The 24,182-nt window shown below is 53.3% G+C and overlaps 2 protein-coding genes across 2 annotated transcripts; one reads left to right on the top strand and one right to left on the bottom strand.

The window, feature by feature from the left end:
- The first annotated feature begins 5,593 nt into the window (after nt 1–5,593).
- Nucleotides 5,594–9,177, top strand: TMEM101 (transmembrane protein 101). The gene is made up of 4 exons (XM_055407996.2): nt 5,594–5,805; nt 6,130–6,310; nt 7,187–7,333; nt 8,120–9,177. The coding sequence occupies exons 1-4, from the start codon at nt 5,669–5,671 to the stop codon at nt 8,426–8,428; spliced, it is 774 nt and encodes a 257-aa protein (XP_055263971.1). The 5' UTR covers nt 5,594–5,668; the 3' UTR covers nt 8,429–9,177.
- A 1,407-nt stretch (nt 9,178–10,584) lies between these two features.
- NAGS (N-acetylglutamate synthase) lies at nt 10,585–15,555 on the bottom strand. Its single transcript, XM_055407995.2, has 7 exons — nt 15,130–15,555; nt 14,279–14,553; nt 13,951–14,164; nt 13,503–13,683; nt 12,381–12,552; nt 12,102–12,284; nt 10,585–10,738 (listed from the first exon to the last, which is right to left on the bottom strand). Exons 1-7 carry the CDS (start codon nt 15,553–15,555, stop codon nt 10,585–10,587), a joined length of 1,605 nt encoding a protein of 534 aa, XP_055263970.1.
- Nucleotides 15,556–24,182: the final 8,627 nt, after the last annotated feature.

Raw genomic sequence — 24,182 nt, 5'->3', positions numbered from 1 at the left:
GCAGACAGCATGCTTCTAGTTCTCGGAGTGGCCCATGTGTGGTATATGAAGCTCAGCACAGGTATCCTAGCACTTAGAAATGACCATGATCTTGGAGCTTCTATGGATATTTAAACTGCCTCCCAGTTTAAATATCCTCGCTTACAGCATCCTTGCCTGGCTGCCCCTACTTGAACACCTTCATTGGTGGGGAGCTCATTACTTTAAGAAGCAACATGTACTAGCTGTACCACACCCTTTTGTCCGCCCTGCAGCAGCTCTAGAACTGAGGCAAGAGCTCCCGTCTCCTGCACTCTGGTCCTTGCTCTTCATTCCCGTGAGTGAGGGGCATTGAAGCAGCCAAGCAGGCAGATACGACTGGGAGCTGTCTTGTTTTCTCAGTGCAGTAATCTTTTTCAGCCAACTATTCCAGCCTCTTCTAAGAACTTTTAAAAAATCTTGGTGCTACAATCTGGTGTGCAACTTATCTATCCCAGGGTTGTGTTCCAGTTTTTATAAACTGTGTTTTCATATTATCTAAAGTGATAGCATGAGACTTTAATATTATCCAGATGTTTGTGATAACCATCTAACAACTCTTATCAAAAAGGGGGATAAAGTTGTTTGGGTATAACTTGTTTTTAGTGGACTCATGTGGGCCTCGTGGCCATCATATTTAGGTAACTGGTGAGACTTTCATGAGTCCTCTAAATTTTGTTAATGGTTGTTACACTCTACTGACTTAAAAATTGATACTTGTATTCTCTTCTAGTCTCTGGCAACCTTCTGTTTGTAATGTTTTTTCAAAGATTCCTCAAGTTTTTCTGGCAAAATTTGCTTGAACCAGATCACTTGAATTAAATCAAAGGGGCTCAAGTCTGATCAACCACAAGCTGAGAGTAATATCCTAGGTTGGTGATGGCTCAGCTGCCCTTACCATTCTGGGCATCATATGTACTATTGACCTGTGACCTTGACATCTTAGGGGGGGTGTTTGGACGGCACAAGGGATGATGGCTCACTCTGGGTCACTGTAGCTTAGTGGTTAGGTGCTTGCCTAGATTCAGACAGGCCTGAGTCACATCAGATTTCACCTCTGCCACTAATGAGCAGTATGACTTGGCAACTTACCTAACCTTGCCAAGCATCAGTTCTCTCATCTGTGAAATGAGTGTCTCAGTTGAGGATTAAATGAAGCCTCTAATGAGCTGCTTGGCCCTTGGTAACCATTTCTTCCATATGGCCATTATTATTCTCTTAAAGAGCTTGCTGGGTGGAGCTCCTGAGCACACTCAGGAACCTCGAAAGAAAGTAAATGTTTGGCCTCCCAAGGCAAGGCAGAAGCACTGGGTACCTTGAACCCAGCCCCCTGTTTCAGAAGGAAAGGCTGGGCACTCCTTGAGGGCCAGAGAGGAGTACTTTGACCTTTGGCCTAGTGAGAACAAGAGAGAACATTCCCCTCCTTTGTATCCAGTTGTCTTAGGCAGGAAGTAGGAATGAAAAAAAGAGACACCTGTCTGCTTTATGACTTGAGGGAGGGCTCCAAGGCTTCTCCCATTTGCCATGGTTGACAAGAAATAGAGGAGGCCCTGGGGCTCCAGAAGAGAAGGAGGTGGAAGGGGGAACACCTGCTCTTAGAAAAGCAGGGTAGGGTCCTGCTCCCCTGGATAGAAGGCCAAAAGGGCTTGGAGACTTCCTCAAGCTGTTCCCTATCCCCACCCTCACGATGATGGCTTCCTGAGAGCTGATTGCTCCTGCTTTGGGCGGTGGGGCTTGGCAGGAGGCCAGGCAGGCAGATAACTAGAGCTGAGATTCCTCTTCCATTCCTGAGCTGCTGCTGCACTCAGCAAGTATAGTGCCAGGAATAGAGGTTGAGTACACAGGGGTTCTGCTGGAAGTCTTGACCTCGGTGGTCAGATTAGGCCAAGATCCAGTTGAAGCTTTTTGCAGGAGGAGGGGGAGTTTCTGTGATTGTGTGGGACATAAGTGAGGTGGAGTGTGGAGTAGGAGTAAAAAAGGTCTAGAGAATTAAAAAGGTGATTGCCCTGATTGCCTTTCATCCTAGTAGGAATAATAGGATGAATGGGGTGGCTGGGGATGGGAGGGAGGGTCAGGAGGCTGGGATCTCAGGCTGAAATAGCTTTTGCTATTTACCTAACTATTACCTGCTAGGTAAGCAGGTAAGATCTTGAGAGATGGAGGGAAGGTGTCCTTGAGACCACATTGGGAACCTGGCATATGGTGAGGTCTGAGTCGTGTTTGCATTTATTTTTCTCTCCTAGCATCACCACGCTTCCCAATATCTTGGATGGAGGAGAGTAACACAAGCTCTCAGCATCCATGACTGCCTGGTGCCATCCTCCATCCTGTCATGGGGCAAGGGTGGAGCAGATGTGGCCACGGCCACAATGGGGCATCAGCTTTGCTTGGGGTCTAGCGGCAGGTGGCCAGCACCATGAAACTGCCCAGCTTTGGGCATTGTGTGGGCTGTGGAGGCCTCCACCTGCTTAGACCCTTTCCAGGTTCCCTGACAGTTTAGCTCTCAGAGCTGAGCCACAGTGGTCTCGGCCACTTGGCAGGTGGCTCCTTCCAGGGCCTGTGTGGACTGCGGGTGCTGCTGCTGTCTCCCAGTGTCCTGTGGGACTTGGCTGGTGGAGCCCTGGGGGGCCTAGGTGTCCTGGAGCAGCTGTATTTCAGCCACACCAGCTGGCCCCCCCCGCGCCCAGACTTTTCCATCATCCCATGCTCTCTACCCTGTCTAGACCTCTCACAACCTGCTTGCCAGCCTGGGAACCTGGGGCAGCCAGACCTGAGCCACAGCCTGGCTGCGCTGGGCACTGCTGGGGTCGGGGGCCTCTTCCACCTGTGCTGGCAGAGCTGCCTGGGAACCAGCACAGCAAGTCAGGGGTGCAGCCCTGGCCCCCATGCCAGCCTGGAAGTGCTCCCTGGCTGGGACTGACATCAGTCAGCTGGAGGCCGAGGCCTCTGTAGCCCCATGAGCACTGGGCCTCCTCTCTGTTGTAGGCAACCGACTGCAGCATGTCAGGTTCAAGACATGACGGGCATCTGGACAGCAGGCATGATGCTGCTGCTGCCTCAAACGCCTGGGTATGTGACTGTGGCCTGCAACAGGCCGTTGGGAACCTGGATGACCTGTGGCGCTTGTGTGTAGCAGCCTGGGTTACTTGACTTGTGGCCCTGGGCAGCTGGTGGGGTGGTGCTGAGCAGTGTGGATTCCCAGCTGGGCTGGTGACTGTGGCTGTGACCGTGGTTATGGTTGAGTGCAAGTGTAGGCGAGGCCTCGGGGGAACCAGAGAACAGGGGAGCCCTCGAGAGGCAGCTGGGGGAGGGAGAGAAGATGGAGCTGTGAGAAAGGAAAAGGGATGGTCCTTAGAGGTCTTTGGGGCTCAGTTGTCTGCCCAGGCAGGGTGGGAGGAGTGGTGGGAGGGGAGAGAGATGGCTGTGTTCAACTCTCAGGGCCTAGGACCGACTACTCCTCCCTCACCTATTTCCCCCTGATCTAGCACAATGCTCTCATCTTTCTCAGCCCTGGGAAGAGCAGTCTGGCCCCTAGTCCTCAACACCTCTTTGGGGAAGAGGGAACTAAAAGGTAGAAAGACCAGAGGGAACTGGGGTAGGATGGGTACAGTCAAAATCGCTCAGTCATGTCTGACTCTGCAACCCCTGCAACCCTGTGGACTGTAGCCCACCAGGTTCCTCTATCCATGGTATGCTCCAGGCAAGAATACTGGAGTGGGTTGCCATTCCCTTCTCCAGGGGATCTTCCTGACCCAAGGATTGAACCCGGGCCTCCTGCATTGCAGGCAGATTCTTAACCATCTGAGCCACCAGGGAAGCCCTATAAGGAAGGCATTCATCTTACTCTCCTTTCTCTTGCTTATACATTTTCCTGGCCTCTGCTGCTGGGGACTTGATCAGAAGCTGGTTGCTAAAGTTTGATGGAGGTAGGATGGGTAAGGGTATTGTTCCCATGGTCACAAGCCAGGCAGGCTTCTAGAACTATTTTGAGGACATACACTGATCCTAGTTCTCAGCACTTTTGCTCCTTCCTGATGGCTGTGCATTTTGTCCCATTTGAATTGGGGATAGGTGAGGAGATTGGAAAAACAGTTGGAAAGTTGATACTGTAGTATGTGCCTGTATTGTGTGTGTGTGTGCATGTGTGCCTGTATTTTGGTAAAAAACTTGCCTCATGTGGTGGTAGGGGGTAGGAAGGGTAGGCAAAATAACCTTTAACCCATTGTTTTTCTCATTCCCTTTGACTGGAGTTTTCCCACCCTCACCCTCACCTCCTCACCCCAGTAATCACACAATCTCATATCCTAGTTTTTTGCCTGGATATATCCCTTTCTCACATTCTTTCTGATACACCCAGACTTTAATCATAGTGACTTTGTAAAAAAAATTAGATGTGAAAAGTGTTTTGTTGTTCAGCTTTCACTGGCTGATTGGGAATTTTAAATTCCTATCTTCAGAAATGCTACTTGAACATAAGCTCCCTCTCCCTTCCCCAGGGAAATGGGAACACACCTCCTGAATTAAAGGACCTTACAAAAGTGCTTATAGAGTATTCAGTATTAGAAGATGAATTTGTATGTCGCAGGGTGGTAGAGGGGGTGCAGGAAGATAGGTGGGGGTGGCTGTGTGGTGACAATCCCAGAGCACCTCGAACTTTTGCTCATTTATTCAACAGTTACTGAGACATGACATAGTGGTAACACGTTTTGTTCATTTACTTATCTTTTTGGCACACATTTCCTGAATGCATCCCGTCTACCTGGCCCTGTTGATATAATAGGCAGAAACCAGACATTGTCCTTGCCCTCATGGAGCTCACAATCTAGTGTTAATCTAGTCATCAATAGACAAATCTCAAATACACAGTCGTTAATGTACTAAGTGAGTCGAGGGAGAGGGGCCTGATGGTTATGAGAACAAAGCAGAGGATCTGAGAGCAAACGAGGCCAAAGAAAAAGGGGAGACCAGTCGGAAGCCTGATGCAGCCAAACTGACAGCAAGTGGTAGCTTGGGCTGGAGTCGGAGCACTGGAGCTGGAGAAATGGACTGCTTGGGATGACCCACGTGTGCTCATCAGGTCTCTCTCCTCTCAGGAGACAGAAGAAAGGCAACCCAAGACTAAAGTTCTCTACAAGTGGCTCCGAGGAGACCCTCTTACCCTAAGCTTAAAACAGAAGCAGAGGGATTTCGTGTGTGTGTGTGCTGTACACCATTCACCGAACCCCTACTATGTGCTAGGACCAACACTGTCAACATTTAAACTTCACAACCCTGTGACGTCGATGTCATTCCAGTTTCCCAGATGAATTTGGGAAGTATAGGAGATATGTTGAAAGTCACAGAGGTGAGTTAGAGTTGGAGCCCAGGTTTAGCTGTATTCAAAGGCTATTTCGCTTACTATTCCTTCCTGTACTCTAGTTTTCAATTTTGCAGCTATAAGAAAGGACCCTTGAGCCTCCTTGGGCAGAAAGAATAACGGAACCCTGCAGCTACAATACTTTCTTCAGTCCAGAACTAGAGAGTGAGAGCTTTGTTTCCCGACGGAAGCGGGGGGAAGAAAAACCCGCGAGGCCCGGAAGTTGCGCGTCGCATCCTCGCGCCGGCCTCCCCGGCCGCCGGGTGAGGCTGCGGCGGACTGCCCTTCCTCAAGATGGCGTCGAAGATGGGTTCGCGACGGTGGATGTTGCAGCTGATCATGCAGTTGGGTTCTGTGTTGCTCACACGCTGCCCCTTCTGGGGCTGCTTCAGCCAGCTCATGCTGTATGCTGAGAGGGCCGAGGCGCGCCGGTGAGCGGGTCCGTGCGGTCGCCGAATGTGGTGGGGGCGGTCCGGCCCGTCCCAGGAACGGGGGTGCGGTGAGGTGGGGAAGAAGTTGTGGCCTGGAAGTTGGGACCCTTGCACTGGGAGGAACTGGGACCTCGGACTTGTTAGGGACTCTGGTCCGGAGCATGGTGGGTATGGAGCTCAGTGCGGGGGTCCTAGCCATGAGAGGGCGCTCAGGTTTGGAGAAGCAATGGAGCTTGCGGGAACCCGAGGGGTCTCAAGACTCTTCTTCCTGCTTCATCCCGTGCTTCACTCTATCCTCGTTCCTTCCCCCTTCCCTACTCGCAGGAAGCCCGACATCCCAGTACCCTACCTGTACTTCGACATGGGGGCGGCCGTGCTGTGCGCTAGCTTCATGTCCTTTGGAGTGAAGCGGCGCTGGTTCGCGCTGGGGGCCGCACTCCAGCTTGCCATTAGCACCTATGCCGCCTACGTCGGGGGCTACGTCCACTACGGGGACTGGCTGAAGGTGAGCACCTCGCCCCTAGGTGGGACTTGGCTGTAGTGCCGGGGCAGCCGGTTCCTGGGACAGCTGGACATTGCCTGATACTAACTAGCCAGGAGCACAGCGCGAAGCCTGGGAAGGTTGAACCCCTTGGTTTGCAGCTGTTATTACAGACCGCAAGAATGGAAGGACCTTAGAGACCAGCAAACCTCCCCCTCAGAGTGCAGAAATTGAGGTCCAGAGATGGGAAAGAGACTTTCCCAAAATTACACCACAGTTAGCATTACAGGTGGGACCAGAACCCAGATCACCTGGTTTCCAGAACTCTGCACCATTAGTTCAGTTATCAGAACCAGGGAGAAAGGAACCTTAGAGAGTACCTAGTCCACCCATCAGATTTTATGAAATTTATCTAATCCGAGGGCAGTATTTAATCTTGTCGATTCCAGGACCTGTGCCAGGCACTCCAGGCTTGGAGATGAGCCTGGACCAAGGCATTACCCCTAAGGAATAGACTGGCAGTCAATTAGGGGAGGCAGGTGTGAGAATAGCTACTGGGCAGTGAGATCATTGGTTAGTTTGGGGAACAGAGTATATACCCTATGGCAGAAAGAATATTGAACTTTGAATGTGCAGACCTGGGGATGGGGAGGGGGCAACGCTTGGTATCTGGGTTCTGCCACTTTCTGTAGGACCTTGGACAAGTTTATGAACCCCTCTGGGCCTCAATTTCCACTTCTGATAAAATTATCTTTCTTTGCTCTACCTGCCCACTGGTAATGGTAAGAGGGTTCATCAGATGGACTGGGATGTGTAGAGATGGGCAGGTCTGCGCTGCGGGCAGCCAGGAGAAGTGCAGTGGCTTCAGTTTCTGATCGGGGTCCCCTCGCCTTGGCCTAGGTCCGTATGTACTCACGCACAGTTGCTATCATCGGTGGCTTTCTTGTGCTGGCCAGCGGTGCTGGGGAGCTGTACCGTCGGAAACCCCGCAGCCGTTCCCTCCAGTCCACCGGCCAGGTCTTCCTGGGCATCTACCTCGTCTGTGTGGTAGGTTGGGGGATTGTCGACTGGAGGTGCTTTACTGGGAGTGAGCTGTGAACCAATGCCTGGTGCCTGGCAGAACCCAGGGAGGTGGAGAGAACAAGGCTTGCATGTAGGTCCTGAGGGCTTGACTCCCAGCAGTTGCCCCCTCCAGCTTCTGGGCCTTGGGAGCCTTTCAAGTGCTTGAGACCTGGCTGAGAGTCCCTTTCCAACATTATTGCCACCAGGGAGAGAAGAGGGTGGATTGGCCATTCAGTCCCAAGCCTGAGAGCCAGGAGGACAAGAGGGACTAGGCCTCTCATGGCTTCACCAGAGAGGGGACAAAGAACACTGAGAGAGGGGACAAAGAAGAGGTTTGGTAGAGTTCAGGTCCCACCTGGGGCTCTGCCACTGAGAGCTGATGTGGCTGCCTGGTGGAGCCAGTTACATCCTCCCTGGTGCTGGGAGTGGGGCCAACGTGGAAAGGAATGTCAGCGGGCCCCAGTCACTTAGCTTCATCTTAGATACGAGCACCATCTCCCATGTGCAGAGCTCTGTATTCAGAGGTGAGAGCCCCAGCCTGACTGTGGACCCTCTCTCCTTCTGAGCCCCCAGGGTCAGGAGAGACAGAGACCCTGACCTCATGGAGCTCCCTCGTCCCAGGGGAGACACAGGCCTTCCTTTCAGAAAGCCCCAAGTCTGAGAGGGGAGTCCAAAGCCCACTTGGTAGGGGCTGGCTTGCATCTCAGGGGTGGCCTTCCCAGAATAGGCTTCTCAGCCTATTCAGAGCCTCAGAGGACGGTGTGTCTCTAGGCCTACTCACTGCAGCACAGCAAGGAGGACCGGCTGGCGTATCTGAACCATCTCCCAGGTGGGGAGCTGATGGTCCAGCTCTTCTTCGTGCTCTATGGCGTCCTGGCCCTGGCCTTCCTGTCGGGCTACTACGTGACCCTGGCTGCCCAGATCTTGGCTGTCCTGCTGCCCCCGGTCATGCTGCTCATTGACGGCAATGTGGCCTACTGGCATAGCACGCGACGCGTTGAGTTCTGGAACCAGATGAAGCTCCTTGGAGAGAGTGTGGGCATCTTCGGGGCCGCTGTCATCCTGGCCACTGACGGCTGAGTTGCGCAGCGGGAGTCTGAGAATGGGTGCAGGGAGCCACTGAAGGCCACCGTCCATTCCTCCTTGCTGGCCCAGTTATGTTTATTTATGCTTTTTGGTCTGTTTGTTTGATCCTTTGCGTTATGTGCATGTGTGTGTGTGTATGTTGGCAAGAGGCAGGTCTCTTCCCCAGTTCTGGGCTCAGGTCTTGGTGGGGTGGGAGCCCTGATGACTCTGCCCTACGGGTTTCTTTTTCCTGTTTGTTCTGAGGAGAGCTGAGGCCAGCTGTTTTCCTGGGTCTCCTGTCCCAGGAAACGGAGTAAGGCAGGGCTATGGGGGCAGGGGGTGAGGGCGGGGGACACTGAGAGTGGGAGACAGAGGGAGGAAGACCAAGAACCGGAAGTGAGCCAGTGTGAAAGATCCCTCTTTGAGCCTGGCAGATGCAGCTAGGCTCTGCAGTGCTTTTCTGAGACTGAGACCAAGTGTGTGTATTGACACATGGATCAGGCCCAGGTGGAGTAGAGGGGCTGGGCACTACGGAAGTCGTGGACTCTCAGCGTGTGCCAGGAGCAGACACAGCACTAGCTGTCACCTACCTTGAGGGCAGAGCAGGCCCCAGTCTACTCTGAAGTGTGCAGGGGTGGGGCAGGCAGTGGCTAGCTGCCTGCCTCTGGCCTTCTGTTTCCAGCTCCGTGGTTGGCCTGCTGTGGGTGAGTGCCCTCCCAAACACCAGACCACACAGTCCTCCAAAATTAAACATTTTATATAGACATTTGACTTTGCTTCTCTGTTCTCCCCACGGGGCACTTTGCCATTGGCTGGGATTGATCTTGGGTTTCTTGAAAGCCCGTACCCAGGTAAGCCCCACCTTGCCCTGCCCATGACCTTGCCCCTGTCCCGAGAGTCCCCACTGCCCTTGGGCTCTCCTTTCAAGTCTGCAGGCGCTGCCTGCAGCACACGCTTTGACCTTTCACTCAGTCCCTCTCGTGGCTTGTCTTTTCCTCCCCATTTGGTGCCAGCTCTTTTCAGAGAGGGCAGAGGGAGAGGACTGATTAAGGGTCCACTCTGAGGCCAAGGAATTTTCATTTCACAGATGGGAATTGGAGGCTCAGAGAAGGTTGAGCTGCTAGCCTGAAGCCGCAGAACTGAATTCCAGGCCAGGTCTGTCTACAGCCCACACCCAGTTGTGTACTCGACGCCACCCCTCTCCTCAGGGAAGACAGGCTGCTCTGGGGGGTTGGTCTCTCAACAGCCCTGGTCCCTCCCTACACATCCACACGCCTCCTGACAGAAAGTAGCCTCAGCAGCCAGTATGGAGCCTGGCACATTGTAGGGGTCAGAAATGTCGAATGCAACCTCAGGCTTTGGACTTTCGCCTGTCTGAGATGTCCCGCTCCTACAAAGATGGAGACACAACCTCCAGGCGGGGCTGAGGGGAAGACCTCCGAGTCTGGGCTTGGCTCTGAGCCCTGCCTGGCAAGGGAGATGGGGCTGCTGTCAGTCCAGTTTGTGGAATGGAAGATGTTTCCTAACTAAGGGGTAGGGGAGCCCCTCTGGGGGCTGCTGACAGTTGACTGAGGGAGGTGGTGGCAGCATTCGTCTCAGGGCCTCGGCCTCGGTTAGGTCCTCTCTTCCCTTGAGGAGTCCCCTGGTTCCCCAGCCCTCAAGATGTTGCTCCCAGAGGGTCAATGCTAATTTCCTTTCAAGTGTGAGCTGACTTTCAGACAAGTACTTGCATTTTAATCAAGGCCTCCTGAGAAGTTGCAAGACCCGAAGGAATTGAATGGTGGAATATAAGGCAGATGTGGCTGATATTTTGGGCAAGGAAGCCTCAAAACAGCACAGTGGTCAAAGACACTGGCCCACCCTCAGCCTTGAGTAGAGCCTTTAAAGGCAAGCTCTCCTCCCTTCAAATTCCTAGACTGAAAATTCAGGGCCATCTGGTTGTGGCTTTGGAGGAAGTAGGGGGTCTTGGGCAGGCCCTTTTCCTTCCCGTGCTTGTCCTCCCTTTGGTGCCCTTCTCTGGGCAGGATAGAGTAACGGCTGCTGCTGCTTCCTCTGCAGTTCACTAAGCCAGCATGTCTGGTCTGGCCTGTGGCTGCTTTGGGTCTCCTCCAGCAGGCATGGCCTTTAGTCCACACTGGCTGTCCCAGGGCCTGAAGGGCTGGTAGAGAGGGTCAGCTGCCTGGGTCAGAAGCTGGCTTGCAGAAGGAGTCTGGTAGCCCCTTGGCATGGTTGACCAGCTCATAAGAGTCCCGAATATCGGCCAGGCCAAACCAGAAGAAGATCCACTGCTTGTTGGAGAAGCTGCCATCGCTGTGTTTGAAGTACCTGGTGGGGGTGGGAGATTGGTTTTAGGCAAGGCCAGGGCTCACTACTCACTGGTTCATTTATTGAGAACCCACTACCGGCATACCACGTTTTGTGTTTCACTAAGGTGGAGCTAATGGTAAAGAACCTGCCTGCCAGTGCAGGAGACATAAGAGACCTGGGTTCAATCCCAGGGTCTGGAGGATTCCCTGGAGGAGGATATGGCAACCCACTCCAGTATTCTTGCCTGGAGAATCCTAAGGACAGAGGAGTCTGACAGGCTACCATCCATAGGGTTGCAAACAGTCAGACATGACTGAAGCAATTTAGCACATTGTGCTTTGCAGATACTGTGTTTTTTTACAAATGAAGGTTTGCAGAAACCCTATGTGGAGCAAGTCTATCAGTGTCATTTTTTCCAATGGACGTTTGCTCACTTCATGTCTCTGTTGCATTTTGGTATTTCTTGAAATATTTCAAACCCTCCACCAGCAAAAAGATGACTGCTCACTGAAAGCTCAAGTGATGGTTAGCAGTTTTTAGCAATAAAACTATTTTAAATTTGAGGTATGTACATTGTTTTTTTTTTAAACATAATGCTATTTCACACTTAACAGGCTACAATATAGTCTAAACATTCATATATACCAGGAAACCAAAAAATTCATGTGATTTGCTTCATTGCAATATTCACTTTATAGTGGAGGTCTGGAACCAAACTGGTAATATCTCTGGGGTATGCATGTATGTGCTGAACACTCTGCTAGAACCTGAGGATTTTATTCTCATAGCACCAGCCAATAGCCTGGTGTTACGCTATTTTCACAGAGGAGCAGCTAAGGCTCAGAGAAGTTAGCTAGCTAGCCAGAGTCACACAGCTAGGAGGGTTAGAGTGAGGCTGCCTTTTCCTCTCTCCACACTGCCTTGGCTGTGCAGCCCGGGGAGGAGTTCTTGTTTTGTTCTTGGTGCCCACAGAGCAGAGTAGTAGGGGAATGAGGGGATAACTGCAGAAGGAAAGAGAGGAGGGGGTGTCCCACTGGAGATGCAGTGGGGTCAGAGCTTGGCAACTGGGCCTGGATTAAAACGGTAAGGGGCTGAATTTCTCCAGACCCTGGGACAGGCAGGCTGTGTCCCCGGTGCAGACTGTCTTCAAGGCAGCGACCTTAACAGGCAAAGCAGAGTTAAGTGTGCTCTGCCTCTAGCGAACTCTCAGGCTTCATGTGTGGTCTGCTCCCTGGGGGATGTGGGGCCACACTGATGTGCTGTCCATCTCTCATGGGGGAAGGGTGGCTAATGAAAGAAGGGGAAGCCCAGCCTTCCAGGCTGGTGGATCCCCGGCATGCCTGGTGAGAGCTGGAGAGGGGTCAGGAAGGGCAGAACCTACCAGGGATTGATGGGGTTGGTGACCCGGGAGCGCCAGAAAAGCGTCTTCATGTCCCGCCGCAGGCACGCCCACAGCATCTGGCCAGAGCCTTGGCCCTGGCGGCTGGAGCTCACCACAAACTTGTCCAGATACGGGGTCCCCCCCAGTACCGGCTCCGTGGTCAGAATGGCGGCCGCGTTGTACCTGGCGCAGCGGGGGAGAGGCAGGCTGGGACCTCTTCTTGACCCAAAGCTCTCTGGCTTGTCCCGTGGCCCCTGCCCTCTGGGGCCTCAGGCTCACCCCTCAGAGAAGTAGACAGAGTGCAGCCTCGGGCGCAACGAGGCCAAGTAGTCGTCCCGGAGCTTTTTGCCAAAGCTGGCGTTGACCAGGTTCACGAGGCGGCCCTGGTCCAGGCTGTCCAGGCAGCGTACTCGCAGCGTCCGCTCGCCGGTCTTGAACAGCGTCCCCGAACCTGGGGGTGGGATGAAAGAGGAGCGGTTCGCTCAGCCCGAGATCCAGGTCCCCTCCACTCCTACGTTTGCGCAGCCTGGTGGAGGTTCCAGATAGGAAGGTGGCTGGTGGGACAATTACCTTCTTTGGGAGCTCTCCACAATGAGATGCTTTCTATGGTCTGCATAGATTCGTCTGTGCTTTTCACTCAGGGAGATGCTTTTCCTAGGCAGTTTGTCCCTGGAGTTACCCGCCTTACCTGTGGTTCCACCTACTTCCCCTAGTCCCGCCCATCCCTGCCCCCGCCCCGCCCCGGCTCCTGGCCCCGCCCACCTTTCCTGTGCTGTGTGTGTACTTAGTCGCTTAGTCCTGTCGGACTCTTTGCGACCCCTTGGATATAGCCCGCCAGGCTCCTCTGTCCATGAGGATTCTCCAGGCAAGAATACTGGAATGGGTTGCCATGCCCTCTCCAGGGGATCTTCCGAAACCAGGTCTCCCGCATTGTGGGCGAATTCTTTACCGTCTGAGCCACCAGGGAAGCCCAAGAATATTGGAGTGGATAGCTTATCCCTTCTGCGGGGTATCTTCCCGATCCAGGAATCGAACCGGGGTCTCCTGCCTTGCAGGCGGATTTTTTTTTACCGTCTGAGCCACCAGGGAAGCCCAAGAATATTGGAGTGGGTAGCCTATCCCTTCTGCGGGGTATCTTCCCGATCCAGGAATCGAACCGAGGTCTGCCTTGAAGGCGGATTCTTTACCAGTTGAGCTACCCATTCCGCTTGGGTCCTCTGAGTCTGTGGTTCCTTCCACCCAGCCAAGTCCCGCCCGCCTGCCTAGTTCCACCCGTTTCAGCCCAGGCCGGTCCACCTCCTTGCAAACCTCCCCCAGGTTTGGCAAGGGCAGGAAGCCTTTACTGTGGCTTCTCCTGCCGCCCCCCTCCAAACCCCGGGGCGCCCCTGCCCTCGCCCTCACCCTTGTTGCTGAAGAGCTCCGTGAGCAACATGCTGGCGGCGGTGATGACGGCGGAGGAGTGATGGGGCAGGCGACTGAGTACGTCCACGATGAGCCGAATCTGCTGGCGTTCTTTAGTGCTCACCCAGTCTGCACTGGTCACCACATCCAGGTCGGCGGGCAGGTTCACGTTACTCAGGACCTGTGTCCGGGACTAGGGGGTGAGCCTCCGACCTGCAGCCGCACCAGGACTGCAACCCCGCCCTAAGGACCTCTCCTCTTAACCCCCTTTCCCTTACTTCCTCCCGGAGTCCTCCACCAGAGAGGACTCAGATCTGAACACCGTTGGCTGAATCCCTCCCTGACACTCAGAGACTGACTCTGGGGCCCATAAGGGAGGCGAGAAGGGGCCGCAAGAGAGACGCTCAGCGGAGGCGCGGGGACTGGAGCCCGAAAGGAAGAGACATACCTTGTGACTGCCGTCCTGCAGGCCGCCTGTGGTGTTGAGGAAGATGATTTTGGTGGGCCGCAGCGCCTTAGCCAGAGACGCGGTCACCTCCAGCGAGTCCAGGAGCACCGAGCGGCGCGCAGCGGTCTCCCCAATGGGACACAGGATGGGGATGCTTCCGGACTCCAGGCACCACTGGAGCAGATCGGTCTCCACGGAGACGATGCCACCGTAGCTGTGGGCCAGACGCGGGGCTCAAGGAGATCGCCTCCGGGCCCCGCAGGCCTGGGGCTGCGCGGGCGGAGCGGCGTGATCCGAGGACGCCGGGACAGGCAGGGTCGGCACTCACCTGGCGTGAGGGGCTGGCTCAGCAGCGCTCAGCACAGACCCGCCGCCAAAAAAAGGCACGGCGGCAGCCGCATTGTGCCGCAGGGCGTCCACCAACACCTTGCATCTCTGGGCGAGCTGTGCCTTGGCCTCCCAGAAGGAAAGACAGCCCGAGGGCGCCGTGGGAGCAGGCAGCCCCAAGACCACCAACGGCTTCATGTCCATGCGCTGCAGGAAGGCCAGGGCGAAGGCCAGACTGGATACGGCCTTCTTGCACTTGACCACCTCCTCTTCCACCTGCGGAGGCCTGGGCGTTCAGGGGGCACGACGCCCACCCTGACTCCTTCCTCACCCACTCGTTCCTCCAGCCTGGTCCTCAGGGTCCCCTCTGGGGGGAGTCCCCATCCTGTCCAGGAGTTATCAGACCCCATTTCTGGTCACCTGCGCCCACCTGCTCTGCCCTTTGCCCCGCTGGGTCTTGCCATCATTCTCTTATCTCACACTAGCGTTCCTCGCTCGGCTCCTCCCTGCGACCTTGGACTCTAGGACACCTTAGGGGGAGGGGTGACACAGGCAGCTTCTCTCCAGGTTCCTCAATGGCCAACTGAACCCCTAACTGTGCCCAGGGTGGGAGGACTACTCTGGCGCATCATATTCCACGAGCTGGAGACCCCAGACTCCTCAACCGGGCTGGAAGCCAGGCTTTTCGAGGGCCGCGGCCTCTCCCAGTCCCGGGCACTGGTTAGGGCTCCGTTGATCCCCTTCCTGGTTCCCCTCCCCAATTGACAGCCCGTCCTGCCAGGTTCGGCGACACATCGGCACACAGCCCCCACCCCCGGTCTGTGACCCAGCCCGACGCCGGGCTCGGCTTACCTCGATGACGGCGAAGGGCCTGTCGGCGGAGTGATGGCAGGCCTGGAACTGCGTGAGCCAGTGGCGCGCCTCCCCGGGACTGGCCCCGCACTGGTTCAGGAAGGTCTGGATGTCTCGCTGCAGCAGCGAGCGGCCGGCGGGGGGCCCCGGGGAATCGGGGGGCACCGGGAGCACGGGGGGCGGCGTCCACAACGGCTCCTCCGCTGCAGACGGATGGACGTCGTCCTTGGCTCCCTCGGCCTCCTCTTGGGCTAGCTGGGCCGGCCCCCAAGCCGTGCTGAGCCGGCGTCCCGGGCTGGTACTCCTGGTCGCCTGCCGCCGCGCGCCGCAGCTCAGCCTCCGGGCGCTCCCGGTGCCTCGGGGGCCCCGGAGTTTCCCGCCCGCAGGCGCTGCCCACAGGGCCCAGGCCATCCGCACCGTCGCCATGACAACCAGACCAGATCGCCCCCCCACACAAGTGACCGTCTGTCAGGAGCTCCTGCCTTCAGGGGCCTCTTAACCTGCAGCGGGGCGGGGCTGGGCAGCCCAGGGCGGGGCGACGACGGGGTGGTGGGCGCTGGTCAGGCCATGGGTCAGAGGGCGGCGCTGACAGGATCCCCCGCCCCCGGAGGGGTGACGGAACCCGCTAGCGAGAGTCACGAGGCCGAGATAAAGGGTGGCTGCGTGTCTAATCTACTGCCAAGGCCGGTTTCCGAAGGGCTCAGGGGCCCCAAAGGTGGCTCTGGCGCTCTGCAGGGTCTTGAACAATCAAGGAGTCTGACTAGGGCAAGAGGGCAGAGCAACCGCCTGACCAAGGAAGGAGACTTATGGGGCAAGAGTGAAAGCCCGGAGGTCGGGGAAGCCTCTGCCCCGTCTGAGCTCAAAGAAGATGGAATCACGTGGAGGTTACCAGGGTTTGCCAAACCCCAGCCACTGGGTGCCATCTTGAAGAATTTTGTCTTTGTGGATAATTTATCCACATCAGGACTGTAACTAGAAGGCTGATGCCACTTGTAAGAAAGCCTTACAAATAAACAGGTTAAAAAATGTTACAAGTTCCCGCTGGATAGTGTTGACTGCTTCTGTTGGAAACAAAGATGGTTAGGAAGCGCCAGGTGGTAGAGATCCCATGGCAAGCTTGAGGCTTCTTCCTTGGTAGAAAAGCTGCTGATGCACGCCGAACACCAGACCCTGTGCAGAGCACTTCACAAATAGTAACTCACTGAAGCCTTACAATGACTCCAGAATGGACACTCTTACTATACCCATTTTACAGATGAGGAGACTGAGGCACAGAAATATGTGAGGGCCAACGTCACACAGTTCATGAGCAGTGGAGCTGGTCTTTGAGGCAAAGCAGTTTTGTTCCTGATTCATGTTATTAAGCAAGATGTGCAAAGGACTTGAAAGCTTTCATAGGATGTGATTCATTATTGCTTAATATTGTATACGTGTGCCGCTTAAAAACACCCAGTGCGCAATCAGTGGTACACATCCTGCCCTTGGGTACATTATCCTCCGATGGGGTCCCACCCTCTGTCCTTATGGAGGGTGAAACCAACTGCAGAAGGGCGACAAATTGGCTGAGGTCACACAGCTTGTTAGTGTCACGGCTAGACCCTTGGCATATTGAGGTCCCCTGACCCCACCCCCTCACAGCTCTGTGTTCCCTGTGCTGGAAGTCAGGACTCCTGGGGCTTTGCTTGCGTGGGGAGTGTAGTCTGGGTTCTTCTCTCCTGAGTACCGCAGAGGATGCCGGGTGAGTGCACCGACCCTTCCTGGGCCTCCCCCATTAAAAGACACATCCCCATGAACAGGAGCACGTTGCACAAGCAGGCACACACACACAGAGCACAGTTCATGTGCTACTGTCCTGGGCAGGAGGCTCCTGGCAGCAGGAGACAGGAGCTGACCTCTGTGATCTCCACTGACTTTTCCATTTTCCTACTTTGAAATCCTGAGTTCCAACAGACAGTGAAGCAATGAGAGGGAGGGTTTGTACACCTTGCCCTGTGGGGCCACCTCCAGGGCTGCCTTTCTCTTCTCTCTTTACTGCTGCCCCCAACCCCGACCCCACTTCCCAGAATCCACTGGGACATCTTGATTTTCCTTCTTTCTGCTCTCAGACAGCCCCACCCTCACATGTGCTTTCCCTTCCTGGTCTCTCCATCCAAGCCGCTCCTCAGAATGCCCACTCTCCTTAACCCCTCCCTACTCAGTTTCCCCGCTTCTGTGTCTCTCCCGCCTTTGCTGTTCTGGACCCCTGCCTCTGTCCTGGCCCCTCGTCAATTCTTCCAGGTCCTTTCCCACCAGCTGCAGTTGAGTCCTGCCTCTTGCCAACTTGGGGCCCCTGTGAGGGCAAGGACGACCTCTCTTTTCAGACTGGGCTCCCTGAGGGCAGGGTTGATGTCTCTCTCCCTCCTCATCTAGGGGGCTTCCCGAGGGCTCACCAGGCCCAGTAGCCAAGAGCATCTACCCCATTTCCCCTGGCCGGTGGGGCTGAGGCTGGCTGGGGATCTCCTTCCCTCTCCTTGGGCTTCAGTCCAGAGGGCTGTGTCCGCAGACAGCCAATGGGATCCAGGGATACCCCAAGTAGATGATTAACTCCAGGCCAGATGACCCTGGGGTCACTATCCCTGGGGCAGGCCAGCCTATGGTTGGGAACTGACACTGCCTTCTGGAGGAGATGTCTGTGGGTGTGTGGGTTCAGCACCCTCACCTAACCCACCACTCTGACCTGAAGTCCTGCAGGATCACTGTTGGTCTATGGTTCCAGCTTGAATTTTGTTTTTCCCTCTGGAACTGGCTGATGTTTCATTTTTCAGAGCAAGACCTGTTGTCAATGTGCTCAGAACTGGGCTCCTATCTTTTTTTTTTTTTAATGTTTATCTATTTGACTGCGTCAGGTCTTATTTGCAGCACATAGGATCTCTGTTGCATCATGTGGGAGCCTTTGTTGTGGCGTTGTGGCATGGGGACTCAGTAGTTGCAGCAAGCTACACTTAGTTGCTGCGAGGCATGTGGGATCTTAGTTCCCTGCCCAGGGATCCAAGCTGCATCCCCTGCAATGCAAGGTGGATTCTTGACTACTAGACCATCAGGGAAGTCCCAGGACACTTCTCAGGTCTTGGGTCCTCAAGATGCTGGGAGCAGACACAACCTTCCAACCCCTCCAGACACCTCCCCTCAGCAGGTGCCTCAGCCCTGGGCATAGGGGCAGGTTTGAAGGGTCAAGGTTTTCCCTCCCATTAGAGTCCTCCTTGGCTGTCACTTAGTATAAGTGGACATGGAAGTAACAGGAATCTGGGCAGGTGAGGGGCTAGGGCTGATAGCTGACAGTCTCAATCATAGCACAGGAAGAAACACACACACAGATACACAGATCAGACAAAAGCAGAGACCCACACCATCCATTAAGATGCACACAGATATGCAGAGACACAGAGTACATAACCTGGAGACTCCCAGCATCTATAGCCTCTCAGACACACATGCACACATGGAGAGACACACAAGTGTAGACACACAGATGGAGAGAGAGAGAATTCTGCTCAGACACACGTTTGCATATTTGCAGACTTTCTCAGCAGCTGTCATACATAGAAACGCATGCACACATATGTGCAAAGGTACTGAGCGCATGTAGGTATACATCCAGCTGTAGTCATGGACAATTTCAGGAACATGTAGATCTGGAGATTGAAATGTACACAGATTTGTGTACACACACATGCACACACACACACATACAACATCCAGAGTTAGAAGCCCAACCCACTCCTCCTTGAGACCACATCCATCTACCCATGTACAGAGGCACACAGCCGCACTCATTCACATGCCATGATGGCATCTGGCATGTGAGAAGTGTCCAGCAACTATTTATTGGATGAATTATTGAAGAGAGAACAGAGAGAAAGAAGCAGAGGCTGTGTGAGACTTCCCTGGCGGTCCAGTGGTTAAGGACTCCGTGCTTCCAATGCAGGGGGTGCAGATCTCATCCTGGTCAGAGAACTAAGATCCCACAGGCCTTGTAGTGTGACCAAAAATAAAAATAAAAAGCAGAGCCTGTGGCAAGGAAAAGTTGGCTTCACGGTTTGCCGGGTCTGTGGAATCTGTGTTCACAGGCTGCCCTGAGGCAGCCCTCTTCACTGTTCAGTACGTACATGCCAGGTACTGAACCAGGTGCTCTGAGGATGAGGTTCCTTTCTTTTTTTTCTGGATGGAAGACAGGAGGCCTGGGCTCTGCCACTTCTTTGGTTATAGAGGTTTGGGAAAGGCATGTATTCTCTGAGCCTCAGTTTTCTCACCTGTAAAATGGGGGAAAGATCATAAAACTTGATCCCATTGCATCATGGTGAAGATGTAAAGTTCTCGGTGGGCATGCACTCATTCAATTCCTGGTAAATTTTGTAGGACAAACAACCTGGTTTGTTCAACAAATTTCAAGGAAAAGAGGAGGAGGGGAAAGGATGAACATATAAGTCAAAAGATGTATTTTGAAAGTCCCTTTTCATCCTTATTTGGATTCCTTTTTTTAAAAGTTGAAGTATAGTTGATTTACAATGTTGTGTTAATTTCTGCTATATAGGAAAGTGATTCAGTTATATATATGTGTGTGTGTGTGTGTTAGTCGCTCAATCATATCCAACTCTTTGTGACCCCATGGACTGTAGCTCGCCAGTCTTTTCTGTCCATGGGATTCTCCAGGCAAGAATACTGGAGTGGGTAGCCATATATATATTCCTTTTCATATTCTTTTCTATTCTGGTTTATCATAAGGTATTGAATACAGTTCCTTGTGCTATACAATAGGACCTTGTTGTTTCTTATTTGGATTCTGATTCAAACAAACAGTAAGCATTTTGACAATCAGGGAAACTGGAGCACAAAAGATATTTTGTATATTAATTTTTAGGTGTGATATGATTGTGCATTAATATTTTTTAAATGATTCCATGTTTTTAGTGTACATATGGGATATTTATAAATGAAATGATAAGATGCCTTGAATTTGCTTCAAAAAAGCCAAGGGAACGGAAAGTGGGGTGGAGGAACAAAACCACAAGACTGACCATGAGTTAGAAACTGACACTTGTTGAAGCTGGGTGATGGCTCCAGGGGATTCACTATACAATCTCAGCTTTTATGAATGCTTGGACATTTGCAAAATGCAAGATTCAATGAATTCCCATATGTGTATGTTCCCAGTCTGACATAATGTCAACACTTAATAAAAACTAGTTTTCTCCTTCCAAGCAGTTTTCCTCCAAGGCATAAATATGTGAAATACTAAATACTCCACAAATACATAGTACAAGGTGGAGGAGGAAACCTGCAGATTTATGGGTTTAAGATTTTCAGTTCTGAGTGTGTCATGAGCCTCTTGTCCAGCAGGGGGCTCTCTACTCTCCGCCTCGCTCACCCTGCTGTCTTGGGGATTTGTTAAAAGGAATAAACTATCCGCAGTTTAAGAAAGATGAGGCTGGCATGCAGACATATTAACATCTGATAGAGCCCTTCTATCTGAGATGACAGAAGGAAACAGAGGGAGAAAGAAGGATTTGTCCATAACCTTATGATAAGAAGGTCTTTCTTGAGTTTATAATCTCTAGGTATTGAGGATATTTATTTCATGAAGGGCTACTATAATAATGGACTTCCCAGGTGGAACCAGTGGTAAAGACCCCCGCCTCCCAATGCGGGAAACATAAAAGAGGCGGGTTCATTCCCTGGGTCGGGAAGATCCCCTCGAGGAGGGCATGACAACCCACTCCAGTATTCTTGCCTGGAGAATCCCATGGACAAAGGAGCCCTATAGATTCTCACTTGGACAAAGGAGGGTTATAGTCCATAGGGTTGCCAAGAGTCAGACATGGCTCAGCGACTGAGCACGCACTATAATAATAGCAAATTCTGGGAATGCCCAGGTAGTCCAGGGATAAGGACTTGGTGCTTTCATTGCTATGGCCTGGAAGTAAGATCCCAGAAGCTGTGCTTCACAGCAAAACAAATAAGGCAGACTCTTCCTGTTCTAGGCATGTGTTATGTATTAACTTGATTCTCACACAAGGCCATCAAGTTAGGCATTACTTTTTTGCCATGCCACACAGCTTAGGGGCTCTTATTTCCTTGACCAGTGACTAAACCCATGCCCTTGGCAGTGAAAGCACAGAGTCCTAACCACTGGACCACCAGGGAATTCCCACCATTATTACAGAGATTCTAGGAGGCTGGTTTCAGATAAGTGAACGTAAGGTTCTTTCGGGGCATAGGCAAAGCTTCCTAGCAGACAATTGGAAAAGGGCCCTGGAACTCAGGAGAGAGGTCAGGACTGGAGAGGCATGGAGAGGGTGGTAGATGAGCCCGTGGGCCTGGGCATGAGCTGTCAAGGAGGGCTGTAGGAAGAGGAGAGGTTAGAGAGGGTGCAGCGCAGGAGGCCCACCAGGAGTCACCCTGAATCCATGTTTCAAGAAGGAAGGGGCAGCCCTCTGTGCAGATGTCCCAAAGCCTGAGAAAGGGCCATTGGCTTCACTCATCTGTGACTGTTCAGTGTGGTGGTGGAGAGGTAGGGTGGGGAGTCAGGTGGCAGGGAGTTGGGAAGGGGCATGGGATAAGACCATAGCATGGAAGTCCTGGGAAAAATGAGGCTGGAGAAAGAAGCAGGGCCACGGAACTCAAAGTGTGGGTGGCATCACCTGGGAGATGGTTAGAGATGCCCAATCTGGGGTTCACTCTAGGCCTACCAAGTGAGAACCTGCAGTTTAACGAGACCCCTAGGGGATTCTATGGACATTAAAGTCTGAAAAGTAGTGCTGTAGAGACGTGGGCTGGTGCCTAGAGGTCAGCAGTGGTGGTTTTCGATATGGGGAGGTCCCTAGTGAGTTTGAGGAGGAGGAGAGGGAGAGGTGAAGAGGCTGGGGTTGGGGAGCTGGACCGAGGGGTGTTGTGTGTGTGCTTATGGTCGTCCGGGGACTGAGGTATTATGTGGCACTCAGGGCTAAAGTACTGTGGCGCTACTTGGTGTTTCTGTGTCATTTGGCTGAAAGCTCTTGTGTTCTCCAGAAGAGACAGGAAGGTGTGTGTGTGTGTGTTGCAGGTATGAAGATGAGATGTGGGACAGAGTTCATATGTGTCATTTGTACTGAGATGCTTTTGTGTGTTCTTTATACGTTAAAAAGGCCAACCAATGGAAATTTCATGGGGTTAATCCTGAGATGTGAATGTCTAGAGGTGAGGTTAACGTGTAGGTAGCGGCTTTTGCCTGGAAAATCCCATGGACGGAGGAGCCTGGTGGGCTGCAGTCCACGGGGTCGCTAAGAGGTGGACACGACTGAGCGACTTCACTTTGACTTTTCACTTTCATGCATTGGAAATGGCAACCCACTCCAATGTTCTTGCCTGGAGAATCCCTGGGACGGGGGAGCCTGGTGGGCTGCCGTCTATGGGGTCACACAGAATCGGACACTACTGAAGCGACTTAGCAGCAGTAGCAGCAGCAGCGGGTTAAGGGGCAGCAAGGTTCAGGAAACTGTCCTAAGGGTGAATAGTCAGCCTTCTGGACTCAGGGAACTTAGGGGACAGCTCCGCACCCCAAACTTTGCGTTTGGTCCTCAGCGGGCGGTGGACGCGGATTTCCCTGTGCTCCCGCAGGCTGTAATTACACACTGTTGGCCACGAGGGGGTGACGCCGGCCCGGCCACGCGGTACGAGATCCTGGTGAGCCTGCGACTGGCCGCGTCCCATCCGCCTGTGTAGCAATCTCCGCAGGAAAGCGATCTGCGCGAGGGGCTAGTGGGAACTCACCCTGAGCGGTGGATCTGGGGGTGGACCCCGGGGTCCTTCATGGCCCGACTTACGCCCCTCTCCGCGAGCTCTGGCCACCCCCACCCCGAGCCAGCAGCACCTTCCCAGAGCCACCCCATCTTAGCGCGCCTCTCTCGGATCCAGTTACTCCAGCTCTTTTCCCTAAAATTTTAGCCCGGGTCGGCTGAGACACCCTGGGGAAAGTACCAGTGTTGCCGCCTGGACTGTTAGTGTGGTGGGGCCGGCGAAGGGGAGGAAAGGGCTCAGCTCGAGGGTGAGTTGAGGCCGGTGCTGTGGGTGCAGATTAAAGAGCCTGAGTAGTCAGTGAAGGACTTTTGAGGAGGAAAGTGGCTAGATCCTAGCCAGGCCCTTGGAAAAAGTCATGTATGGATGTGAGAATTGGACCATAAAGAAGGCTGAGCGCTGAAGAATTGATGCTTTTGAACTGTGGTGTTGGAGAAGACTCTTGAGAGTCCCTTGGACTGCAAGGAGATCAAATAATCCTAAAGGAAATCAATACTAAATATTCATTGGAAGGACTGATGCTGAGGCTAAGGCTGAGGCTCCAATACTTTGACCACCTGATGGGAAGAGCCGACTCATTGGAAAAGACCCTGATGCTGAGAAAGATTGAAGGCAGGAGACAACAGAGGATGAGGTGGTTGGATGGCATCACCGTCCCTATGGACATGAGTTTGAGCAAACTCTGGGAGATGGTGAAGGATAGGGAGGCCTGGCGTGCTGCAGTCCATGGGGTTGCAAAGAGTCATACACAACTGAGGGTCTGAACAGCAACAACAAATTCATTTGGTAGGATTGCCCTAAAAAGTACCACAAACTAAGTGATTTAAAAGAGCAGAAACTTCTTGTCTCACAGTTCCGATGGCTGGAGGTCCAAGACCAAGGTGTCGCCAGGGCCGTGCTCTCTCTGAAGCTTGTAGGGAAGAAGCCTTCCTTGCCTTTTCTGGCTTTTGCTGTTTGCTGGCAATCCTTGACATTCTTTGCCTTGTCGACGAGTTCCTCTGATCTCTGCTTCCACAGTCACATGGCTGCTTTCTCCCTGTGTTTCTCCTCTTCTTATAAGGACACCAATCATATTGGATTAAGTGCCACCCTACCCAGTATGACCTTGTCTTAATTAATTACCTCTATAACAACCTGACAGCATATTAAAAAGCAGAGACATTACTTTGTCAACAAAGGTCCGTCTAGTCAAGGCTATGGTTTTTCCAGTGGTCACGTGTGGATGTGAGAGTCGGACTATAAAG

This window comes from Moschus berezovskii, chromosome 20 (assembly GCF_049115385.1).
Source record: "Moschus berezovskii isolate FMDL1 chromosome 20, NW_MosBer_1.0, whole genome shotgun sequence".
In the NCBI taxonomy this organism is placed as follows: domain Eukaryota; kingdom Metazoa; phylum Chordata; class Mammalia; order Artiodactyla; family Moschidae; genus Moschus; species Moschus berezovskii.
This window is presented reverse-complemented; position numbering and strand designations above follow the sequence as displayed.

Coding starts and splice junctions, on each gene's coding strand:
- TMEM101 (XM_055407996.2), top strand. CDS start 5,669: ATGGCGTCGAAGATGGGTTCGCGACGGTGGATGTTGCAGCTGATCATG. Junction 6,311..7,186: donor ACTACGGGGACTGGCTGAAG/GTGAGCACCTCG, acceptor GCCTTGGCCTAG/GTCCGTATGTACTCACGCAC. Junction 7,334..8,119: donor GCATCTACCTCGTCTGTGTG/GTAGGTTGGGGG, acceptor GTGTGTCTCTAG/GCCTACTCACTGCAGCACAG.
- NAGS (XM_055407995.2), bottom strand. CDS start 15,555: ATGGCGACGGTGCGGATGGCCTGGGCCCTGTGGGCAGCGCCTGCGGGC. Junction 13,684..13,950: donor TGCAGGACGGCAGTCACAAG/GTATGTCTCTTC, acceptor TCCCGGACACAG/GTCCTGAGTAACGTGAACCT. Junction 10,739..12,101: donor ACCAACCCCATCAATCCCTG/GTAGGTTCTGCC, acceptor CACCCCCACCAG/GTACTTCAAACACAGCGATG.